Here is a 12053-nt window from a genome sequence, read left to right on the forward strand (position 1 = left end):
ATGAAAAAACTGTTGCAACGGTTTTTGAACTGGGCTTTGTTCACATGTCAACACTTTTTATCTTCAGTACTCTTAAAGGAAAAGGACATTTCTGTGAATATCTCTGGTATTTGGCAGTGGAACAAGCTTAAAATGTAACTGACAAACCATAGAACAGAACTAGTTTTGTTCCTTCCTGGAAATTGTTCTTTTCTGTCCCTTAGATATTGTTTTGTGGAGAAGAGATCTAGAAATTGTTCTTGGAGAACTTATATATTCTGTTGATTTGCAGGAGAAAGAGACTTTAAGGACATAAGCCCTTCTGATAATAAAAATCCATACTTCTTTGATACTTGATGTATCAGCTATATATATAAAATTGCTATATAGCTGAGTTTTAAAGAGAGAGAAGAGTCAGAGCTTGAACCTGATGTCTAATGTATCACCTACTTTGTATGAGATGTGTCCTCATGCAAAGTAAATAACATTCTGAGCTGCAGCCAATCCCACCAGATAAATGAGTAGATCATATATGTTGGAGTGTCTTCCATTGCCCCTGACTCTTCTACATCAGTCAGTACAAAGTCTGACATTCATCATTAACTGACCCCAAAATTAACTTTCATCATAATATTTCCTCTGTTTTCTGTCCAAAAACGTTACAGAGTCTGGGGTGTACAAAAATTCCAACCAAAGAAAGAATTCCAGTTGAGGTCAATAATAGTACTGTTTTATATAAGAAAGTGTAATATTAGGATTTGGGGACATGAGACCTTTGGACTGATGAAAAAATAAAATTCCTAGTGTAGACCGACCCAATACTTGTTTTTATGACATTAATGATATATAAAGTTTATGTAATTCCTGTGATAATTAAAACAAATGTTTAATAATAAATGAGGGTGGTTCTTTACTGAGAGATGTAACAAGAAGCATTGCTTATTCAGGGAAGGACTGGAATATTGTACAGGGAAGAACTGGGTAACCTTTAGAACTGGAGCTCTTGGGCGAAATTTGCATTTAAAGACTGAGGAAATGTCTGATTCCAGTGATGGAATCCCTTTGGTGTGAAGACAAATCAAGGGAACTGCGTGTCTGTCATGGTCAAACGATGACACTGAGCCAGCAGAGTGATTTAATTCTCACTAAGGCAGACAATTCTGAACTATTATCCAGGAAGCTGTTTCCAGGACAAGCAAAAGTATTGGTGCATTTCCAAAAGCCAGTGCTAAACTCTGGAGTCCCAGGTGCAAAAATGAGGAGGTGTCCAGAGGAAAAGGTTTGTCCTCCCTGAGGACACTGGGCAAGCATGGCTTATTTTTCTAGGAGATGAAACCTGAGAAGAGTTTGTACATGTATTCTATAAATACATTATGGATGTAAAAATCAGCACAGAAGAGGGAAGACATTTAACATGAAAGTCAATGATGATGTAAGAAACTGAGTACAAACTAACTGTAGGTAAATTTAAGCTAGAAATTAAAGGCATGCAAGGCTAGGACAGGATATTTCCTACATCACTCAGCTCAGTCTTTTCCTGTGCTACTACAAATGCTTTTTTAAGAACAGGCACATTTTTGCTCCAACTTTCTAATTCCTGAAAGTTTTCAGCACCAAAATGAATTGTATTCTGAAACTGCTGTCCATAAAATGAGGTGTGGGTAAAAACCCTGGCTGTTTTCCACTGGAAGCTGTGTCCATGAATAGGATTGTGTGATGTGGTTAACTCTGACCACAAAGAGCTGCTTCGTGACCTGGAGGTCTGGACGAGTTCTGTGTCCCAGTCCTATTTCCATTACTCCCTTAAGTTTCAAGATGCCTCTTGTTTTCCCTGAATAGATTACTCTTTTAAGAGTGTTTTTGAAAATTCCTGATAATGAACAGTGGCAGTGTTCTTATTTCATGCTTATCTCTTTGCTTGAATGTGGCAACAGTGAATTAGCATAAATGGTCGGAGGAAATTAGTTAATATAGATTAATTTGTATTCTTCTTTAATCCTTTGAATTTACCTCCTTGAAGATACATCAAAGATGAACTCGGTTCATAAATATGTTTAGAAGATAAATACAGTAGGGCTAAAGAATCCCGTTTTACGGTATTTTTAAAACTCAGAAATAAATCCTTTATAATCAGTAACTGACCTATATGATATGCTTTTCCCAGTTTGTTTCAGATCCTTGTGCCAGCAACCCCTGTCACCATGGTAACTGCAGCACCAGCGGTGATGGCTACCTCTGTCTGTGCAGTGAAGGCTATGAGGGAACAAACTGTGAGCACTCATTTCCCAGCCTTCCCGTGTCTGAAAGGACAGAGCCGACGTCCCCACGGCAGAGCAGCCCCAGCTCACCCACCCTGGAACCTGACGTTGTTCTGCCTCGCTCAAGAGCAACTGTGGCTTTACCTACGTGGCAGCCAAGAGCGGGACAGAAGGTGGTAGAACTGAAGTGGGATGAAACAGAGGTGAGAGTATTCTGTCTAAATGAAAAGGCACAGGAAAAAAAACTTTGAAAGTGTTATCGTTTTTGGGTTGTCATTTGTGCATCATTTCGTGGGCTTCTACACGAGAGGACTGAAGATGTGATCTCTGCCCTGAGTTAATATGCCAGTAAAATTAAACACAAAAACCCATTTGATACATGTTACAAGTAATGGGTTTAAGCTGGTCAATGTGTTGTATTAGGTGGTTTTTTGAAATGGAGTAATATTGTTTCTTGCAGGCATTTGTCTCTCCAAACATCAGATAAATTTAGACAAAAATAAAGGCTAAAGCAATACCTTTAATATATTTTTTTACTATTTGCAGTTATAACCATGTGTTGCTTTGAAAAATACAGGTTCCTGCAGTGTTAAGAAAACATAGTTATTTAAGGATTAAATTGGTAGTTAGTATATTACACAGTGCAGAGCTCTGGAGATGCAGTGACAGTGGTGGAAACTTTTAAATATTTAAACTTTTACATGTTTGTTGTAACTCTTACAAACAATCCCAAACTTAACACTACCTGGCAAAACTACAACTGGATAGCACACAACATATGATCCTTTGCTTTCTGCTGTGCTGTACACTGCTTTTTTAGTAATGCATGTCTTGCATGGACTCCAGTGTCTGCAAATGTTTAAAAAAAGTGTCAGACTTTACCTGGTTACTGTTAAACTAATGACCAGCTTAGGACCAAGCACTAGGGGTATTGAAACTTGTTGATGAAGAAATATTTTAATTTCTGTAGGCAAAGAGTTGAATCTTTGTGACATTTTTTCTTGTTGAGAAAGGCCTTGTGAAGTCATTTCATTTCAGTTTATTCAGGTAAAACAAGGAAAATGTCCACTGTATCTCTTTTTAAAGTGTTTCAATGAGTTTGATTCTCCTGAGGTGTTTTCACACAGTACATAATGAGGAAGTGAACAGGCATGTGTTTAATCCTGGAGGAAGTGTGTTTTTCATCGTTCTTTGCTAGTGAACAAAAATTTGCAGATGTTTTTACTGGAAAATTCATTTAAATCAATTTTTCAAAGTAGAATTAACATATGTAAAGTATATGTTTGATGTGTTATGACCCTCAGGTTATATCTGAGGTGGAAGTGTTTATAGGGCTGTCTCCCATGTCAGTAGGAGTTCTGGTAGGCAGTGTCTGGAGCACAAAGCTTTATTTCTTGGAATTCCATCTCCCCTCTCTGTTATTTTTCAGTAGAACATATGTCAGGCACCAAGGATGGAGTTTGGAGAGAGCACTGAAGCAGAACCAAACAATGATCTGCTCTTATTACTTAGTTTAAATGCAGTCTCATCTCTGCATGGTCGCTCCATGTGTCCTGATCAATTAAGGGCATGCTCTTCCCTGCACCAGATTTCCCTGGTGTGTCTTCCTCAATCTGTGGTCTGGTATTGTATAAGTAACATTTTTGCCTAGTTTGCATTTTAGGCAGGTTCACTAAGAATTTCAGTCAAACAGATTGTTTGCAAGTATGTATTTTAATAGCTCGAGTCCCCCCTTCTGCATGTCTTCTGTATTCTTCCTGAGAAATTATTATTCTTCTGTATTATTCCCGAGAAGTTATGAATTGCAATTGCACTATGAACACTAAAATGGAAATTACTTGTTGCCCTATTAGGAAATTGCTGGTGTTGGCATGTTTTTAATATATTAGGATGGGTCTTGTATTTTTCACAAGCTCTTTAGTGTGGCATAATGACCTTCTACCTTGTTCTTTGGAATTTGCAGTGAGAGAGATGATTATCTGAAACAAAGGGATTTCAGTTGCTGATTCAAGACATTGTTTCTGATCTATATTAAACTGAAGAGAGTTGATTTGCCTTGAAGAGAGTTGATTTGGTTTGTGTTCCAAAGCCTCTTCGGTGGAGGCTTCAAAATTAAAAAGTTAAGTGTTAATAAGAAAAATACTACCTTTCCTCACAGCTCTAAGAACTTTGCAAAGCTTGATCCTTTCTTGCTCTCTTAAAAAGAAAAAATTAAAGTAGCTGTAGATTTTGTATTGCAAAAATGTACTGTTTTGATCTTTGTTGATATTCAGAGGACAACAAAGGCTGATACTATTATGTTGTTTGTTCGTTTGCTTTTTTAAATCTTCCGAGACAGTCAGTTTTCCAAATTATTCTATGCTGATACTGCAAGTGAACTACTATTCTTCAGATTCTTTTGTCTCAGAGTGAAATTTTGCCAGAATCTTTCCAATTGAAAGCTCTCACTATCTTGCAAGGATTAAGTTTACATGGAAGCTTTTCCAGGAAGTTTTGGCAACTCAAAATATGAACACAGGAGAGAAGTAGACTGTCTAGGAGATGCACGATGTATGCTTATGGTTGGATGTGTTTTCTGTATTCCTTGATCCCAGGGATATATTTAACACTGTTTGCTTGGATGAACCATCTCAGTATTGTCTGAAGCAGTAGACAAATTAAAAATGTCTTTGGGTACAGTTTCATTTCTTAGAGAGGTCTTGATATAGGAAATTAATCTTTTCCTGATATGCAGATTAAGGAGTAAAAACACAGATCCTAGACAAGAATATTTTCTCTCAATTGATTTCTTCAGTATAACAGGAATTTGTCTTTGTGCTCAGCTGTTGAAAGAGAACTCTTTTTCTTATTTGGGGCAACTACCTTATTCCACGTGCAAGAGAGATCCAACTAACAATCCACATTTCTCCAGTTCAATCATCTTTTTGTTACAGTGTAGAAAAGGTATATATTAGCCAATAGTAGAAGAAAAAAAAACAAACATTTCATTAATCAGACTCAATTAATGGATTTAATAAAGGTTTCTGTGTACAAAATCAACTGTAAGAATAGTAGTACCATACTCTTATGTATGACTTTTCCATAATAGATCTCAAATTCTTTTCAAAGGAAATCAGTAGTATTCTTCACGTTTTACAGATGGAGACACTGAAGCTCTCAGAACAGTAAAGTGGTTTGCCAGGTGCACAGCCAGGAATTAGAATGCTGAGCACGTGAGTCCTAGCCTAACCTTCTATTTATACTGCAGTTTTGTGCTCAGATTCAAGGTTTTGGAACTAGTGATTAGAGGCTACAATAAACTTCTAATTCCTCTTGCAGTGGGGACAACATTTGTTTTACGTGTGTTCTTTAGTCAGTAAATTATAAGCCTTTAAAAGGAGTATGGCTGAGTCAAGTGGAAAATCCTGAAAGGGAGTGCTCCTCCTCTGCAACAATGGAACATGTTTAAGGAATAATTCTGCTTGAAACAGGGACCTTTGAATCTTGACTACTTTATGTGTTGTTAAATGTTTGTGCACTTTTGACAAGGCTGGTATGGGGGTAGAAGGAGGAACAGAACAGAATCCGAATGGAATCATGGAAGAGAGATCCATTTGAGATTGCTAAATACAGAACAGAAACTCCATCCTTAGGAATGATATCTTAGGAAAATATTTGTCATGGAAATGGGTGAAGGCTGGAGTATATATGCTTACCCTTTTCTTAACCTATTTTCTTGACATTCCCTCTTATGATTGCTGTTAAAGTACTGGAACATGTATAATTCTGGTTTGACTAAGGACAGATCTTCTACCTGTATATAAGATTTGTTTTAGAAATCTCTAATATCTTTCTTTTGTTTTTAGAAGAAGATATCCTACAAACACATAAGGAGACAGAAGGAAACACAGATTTTACTAGAATAATTTTACCTTTCTTCTAGGATAAATCTGTAACTTCACTCTCTTCTCTACAATATTTGTTTATGGAATTTTCTGTACAAACACCATTCTGATAGACAATTGATGCAAGCATCTCTGGATAAGTAATAGTCTTTATTATATTTGTTTTCAAAGCAAAACCCTAAATGTCTCCAAAAGCTCAATATGCTAAAAAAAACTTATATGAAATTCACATAAACCTTAGTTTATTAAGTTCTATTGCTAAATGATGTTTAATAGATGATCACAAATACTAGCTTTCCTAAAATCAAAGTTCTTTACGGACAAAAATACCCTTATAAGGAATTCTAGTGAGTGCAATTCCATTAAGATACTGAAGGCTCGCTCATCTGAAGCTATATTGGCAGGTGGGCTCAGGACTTTTGGTTATCCAGAGCTGTCTTTAAAAAGTAGCTGGATTCTTAACTCTTCCTTCAGGAATCATCCTGACTGGAAGTCTCAGAGAGTCTGAGGAGAAAAAAAAAAAGGCCTGATGTGTTTACTCTCTTTCAGTGTTTTGTGTAGAAATATCTCTAGCTGACTTGACAGTCTTTGGTTGAAATGTACGTCCCAATTTACTCTCCAGTGACCTGAGCTCACACTCTGCATATAAAGATTTGACTGTGTGAAATTTTTGCTTGATGAGCTTGTTCATACAATGTTTACCTTTATTATCTCCTTACACTTCGGAATAATAAATGACTATTAATTATTCAGGGCAGTAATATTTATTGAATGACTGTGCTGTGATGTCAGCAGAGGATAGGCAGCTAAACCACACACAACCACTTGCTCACTCCCCCATCCAATGAGAATTGGAAGGGTAAAAGGGTGAGAACTCATGGGGAGATTAAAAAAAAAAGGAAGAAAAAGAAAGCTATAAAGAAAAATAAATTAAAAACCTAAACAAAACAAATGATGTGAAAAGCCCCGGTTACTCACTGCTAAGTAACCAATGCCCAACAACCAATGTTGTTGCTCTGAGCAACAACAGCCCTGGCCAGCTTCCACCTCCCACCCCGAGTTTTATTACTGAGCATGACATTGTATGGTGTGGGATGTCCTTTTGGTCAGTTGGGCTCAGCTGTTCCACTGTGGTCCCCCAAACCTGTGCACCTCCCAGCCTACTTGCTGGTAGGGCAGTCTAAGAAAGAGAAAAGGCCTTAATGCTGTGTAAGCACCATCCAGTGATAACTAAAACATCCCTGTTATCAACCCTGTGCTCATCACAAATCCAAAACACAGCACCATGAAAGCTACTGCGAAGAAAATCAAATCCATCCCAGCCAAAACCTGCACAGGATGAACAGCAGATTTTATGAAGTTGACATTGATTTTGGTGGCCAGCTTGAGACCAGAAGGCAGATGGTTAATGTGATAACCCAGGTAATCTATCTGAGAAAGTGTCATTGGGTAAGATAACCTCCCGTGCCTGCTGATGCATCTGCCTCTACTGTTGACATTGGTAGTCCGTGACAGAAATGCAAAGTTTTATCAGTGTTATCTGGAGGATTATCATGCATCAAAATGCACTGGATCCTCTTGGTGGTGTGATTGCTGATTCTACAAAGGGCCTTTTGCTCAGATGAGCAAAGAAACAAACTGCCAGCAACAGAATTCCCCGGGTGGATGTGCAGCCTTCTTTACCTCCCATTTCAATGCTGCAATAACTGGGAAGCTTTCTTTGTTTGGTACTGGTTTTGGATGCAGTCTGTCAGCCTCCCCTTGGTGTTCTTCAGAGAGGCACTACTCCTACTCTGAACACTTTTGCTTTTCTCTCCCACTGGTGAGATATGTTAGAAATAAACCTCAATTTTCTTTTTATTCTGGTTTTCTTTCAAGCATTGTCCCATATGAAACTCTAGAGGGTAGAAACAAGTACACTTGTGTGGAGGTTAAGCTACATGACACTAGATTTTCAAAACCAGTAGTTTTTCATACCACAGGGAAGGGTACTGGAACTGATTTTTTTTTCTCTTTTTTTCTTTTATTATCTTGTTCTGAGTTGGATTTCTGTGCCAGAAGTGATCCTGCTTCATTGCTTGGCATCTTGATTGCAAGTGGATAGTAACAGATCCCCTCTTATAGTTCTATTATACTGCCTTTTATTTTCTTACTTTTCTTTTAACTTTTTAATTATTTGCAAACAGCTGTTCAAGGTCTATAGTCAGTATGTAACCTGTTTTCTCTGTTTCACACATTATTTTTCCCTTGCATAAGGAAGACTACCAAATGTTATATTTCTTAAAAAATAACAGATACTTCTTGCCACCCTTAGGGGGTTGGAAGAGAATAAATCCTGCAGGCCCTGTCCTGATAGAAAAGTGGTTATATGTTCAGAAAAGCCAGATTTCACGTTACAAAACTTTTTTTATTGAATTGAAAATTAGTATGAAATCCCTTGGAAGAAGATTTGAAAGAAGCAGCATTTATAAGACCATTCCTGATAATGCATTTATCGTGACAGTTTCTGTGCCACTGAAGAACTGAAAGGTTACCATTCCTAATGAACAAGTAATTCAGTTTTCATGGGACACCCCCCCAGAACACAGCCTTGTTTTTCTCAAAGAGCTCATTTTCCTGCTCTTTGCATTAACATAATGTCTTTTCAAATATGTTTAAAGTTTTTTTTTTCTTTGCTGTAAGGTGAGTTTGTATCCATCTCTTTTATTTAGTTCAAGAATGATGTGTGCATTCATGTATTCTGTTTAATTCCAGACTAATTTACCCCACTTTGCTCTGGCTCTAAGACCATGCAGATTTCTTTGTTGCCTCATCAGGAGTAAAAATAGGAGAACAACTTTTTGAGTTTGAAAGACAAGAGATAAATCAAAGAGAACATTCTCAGCTAGCACAGGAGGAAGGTTTCAATTAAAAATACGCAGGTATCTGTGTGTGCATGAGTGTGCACACACGTTCACACAGACTTATTTGTGTAAGTTTTGGGGACATCTGAATGAAACAAAACACTCTTCTTGTATGCTGGAGTGCGGTTTTGTGAAAGCTGTGGTGTCACTGAAGTTACAATGGCAATTTACAGCAAAGACTTAGTGGGCAATTGGCTCATTGGGTGAATTTTCACTCACAGCATCAGTGTAGGTGAGGTTGGAAAGGATCTCTGGACATTGAGCAAACTCCTTGCTCAAAGCAGGGTCAGCTGGGGCAAGTTACTCAGAACTGTGTTCAGCTGAGTCTTAACTCAAAGGATGAAGAGTGCACAAGATACCTGGGAAACCTTTTCCAGTATTTGGAAGTATCTGCTAGATTTCAGAAGTAATCTTTATTATCTTCTTAATAGGGTAGTGAGGAATTTCTAAAGCTCATATAAGTTTGGCCATTCCACTTGCAGAACACTTTCAAGTTTGAGGAAAGTGTGGCATGTTTTGCAAGAAGTAAAAGCCTTCTGCAATTTTGTGAACTCAGGGGGTGGAGATACAAAAGAAATGCAAATGTACTGCGGTGGCAGAATTGCTGTATTTTGTACCGTTCAGGATTAGTCTGCCCACGTTGATAAGTTCTTGCAGACTTACAAATGTCTGCTCAGCTTTTCAAGAAACATACTATGAAATTTCTTATACCTATCTTCAAAGAACTAATTTCAGTACTGAGAGGCTGTGTAAATGCAGACAGTGTCTGTATGCTACTCTTCTTAGCCTCATTGAATTAAACTCTAGTACACTTATCAATGTAATAAAGGCACTCATTCATGTTAAAATGTTGCCTTGGGATTTATGTATGTATTTCAGCACTTGTTGCATTAAGTGTATATCTCATTATTCTGGTCTGTATAAGGCAGGGGAGTAGCTGTACCATTCACACTATTTAATTTCTTCAGAAAAGTTGTAATATGGAAGAATAGTCTGTTGCTTTCTTTTTAGGTACCACACCTGATTTTCTTTGCAATCTCATCTATACTACTGCTATGGCCTGGTAAGGAAATGTAGCCAGTCAGTGCTGCCTTGTAAAGGTCCAGGTAGAGATTGTAGGAGTAAATACTCTTCTCAAGATTTCACTCTTGCTTTCTCAAATGATGCTCTTTTACCTATGTAAAATTTTAAAGTATTCAAAGCATAAATTTAATTTTTATATATTATGTTATCTTTTAAAAAACATGAAATTATTTAGATGCAAAGTCATGGAAGATGTATGTAAGGAGGAATTCTGTGTTTACTGTCAACAATTTGATAATAATTTTAAACTCTAAGGTTGTCAAGAACAGCTCTTGAATGTATTCTCTATTGACACAGTAGCTTATCCTTGCAATCAGTTCCTAAACATTCTTCAGGCTCTGGCAGGTGTATGAAGATTTTTTTTTCTTTGGTGACTATTTTTTAAGTAGCTGCATCATCTGTGTTATAGATATAAGTCTGTTCCCCAAGGAACTTCCTTGCTGTCTTAGAGGTTCTGTACTATTGAATACTTCGGGGGAATTTTAGAAGAGTTTGATGTCATTGTAGTTAGATGTAATTGTTTTTTAATATTTATTTTTTTTGGGGGGGGAATGAAAATTACAGATTGGTTTCAACTTTGGAGTGTCCTTTATTATTGTGATGTGTTGGTTGTCTTTGCCTCCATTCTTCAGTTGCTTAGTTTTGCAGAGAGCTCTGTTAAAACATGAAAAAGACATACTTAAAAATCTTTATACATATTTCTCACAGCTGTGGAAAAACTGCAATTTTTTTCTTAATTCAGGTGTCAAAACTGTCATTTTTGTCTCTATAGTATTTGCCTGAAATAGGACACTGCTGGGACCATTTCTTGTTCCTTATGAGAGCTGCTGATTCTGCCTGTGTTTTTTTGTCTGATCCAAGTATCAGGGGTTTTAATATATAAAAGAAATTAGAATTTTGGCTTTGTAAAATCCTGGTTTTAGTGTCCTACTGGTTTATATGATTATTTTATCAGATTCTTAGAGCTTGAAGTCAGGGCCAATTACAAACAGACTTCCTAGATAAGGACATCAAACATTACAAATCTCTTAATAGAAGAGTCAAAATCATTCATTTTGCCTTTCACTCTTCTGATTATCATTGCAGTATTTCCTATGTGTGCTTTTCCTGCTGATTAATCCTAAATTCTGATGTGTTTGCAAGTTAAAGTTTTTTGCTCAGTGTTTTTTTTGTTTGTTTTTTTTTTCCATTTTCTCAAGGTCAAATCTCAGCTCTTGTTATGCAGCCATTTTGTTCAGCTCTTGCTTCTATATTTTTATGTGGTTTTTTTTTAAATTTGAGTTTCAAAGAGATCAATACCCTTTACAAACTTTTGATATTAAACAGTAAGTTAAATGAAATGCATAAATTACAGTTTTCCCACTTGTGTTCCAAGGTAATAGGAGCATGAAATTGTAAAACTATAGAAATACTATAAAAGGGGTGTATTTTTAGATGTAGCATAAGACTGCATGAGAATGGAGATGCTGATTTCTTTTTTCCCTTTTTTCTAGTAGGAATATAGATTCTCAAAGAAAATGGAAGTTTAAATGGGGACATTTTTCCTGTTGGCACAGGAAGAGTGTTAGCCATATTAACTTTGGATGCATCATGCCTTTAATGTTAGCTCCATTATTTTGACTCCTGAGATTTAAAAATTGTAATGGATATATAATTTTTTTTTAAATTCACTTGAATAAATACAATAAAATTGCATCTCACTTTATTTTCATAAACTACCTGTGTTCATACTATATGTTCCAGGGAGTTCAACAATGAATCATGTAATCTAGACATTGGGAAATCATTCACATCGGGAAATGTCAATACTGTGTGTTTGTCTTGCCTGAGTTGAAATAAACTCTGAGTCTCCTAAAAAATTATTACTTGCATTGTATTCTGGACTTCTGTTGTTCCTGTTTTTACACGTGTTTCATAATCATGTTTAGAATGTGAATTTGAATTTT

General features: G+C 36.6%; 1 protein-coding gene across 1 annotated transcript in view; it reads left to right on the plus strand.

Annotated features, from left to right (window-relative positions):
• The first annotated feature begins 1090 nt into the window (after positions 1-1090).
• Positions 1091-12053, plus strand: part of DNER (delta/notch like EGF repeat containing) — a 74013-nt gene continuing 63050 nt past the window's right edge. Inside the window, exons 1-2 of the mRNA XM_018074817.2 lie at positions 1091-1258; positions 2144-2440. Of these exons, the coding sequence (XP_017930306.1) occupies positions 1091-1258; positions 2144-2440 (465 nt within the window). The remainder of the gene's footprint in view (positions 1259-2143; positions 2441-12053) is intronic.

Source organism: Manacus vitellinus, unplaced genomic scaffold, assembly GCF_001715985.3.
Source record: "Manacus vitellinus isolate BGI_N305 unplaced genomic scaffold, ASM171598v3 scaffold_29_pilon, whole genome shotgun sequence".
NCBI classification, from domain to species: domain Eukaryota; kingdom Metazoa; phylum Chordata; class Aves; order Passeriformes; family Pipridae; genus Manacus; species Manacus vitellinus.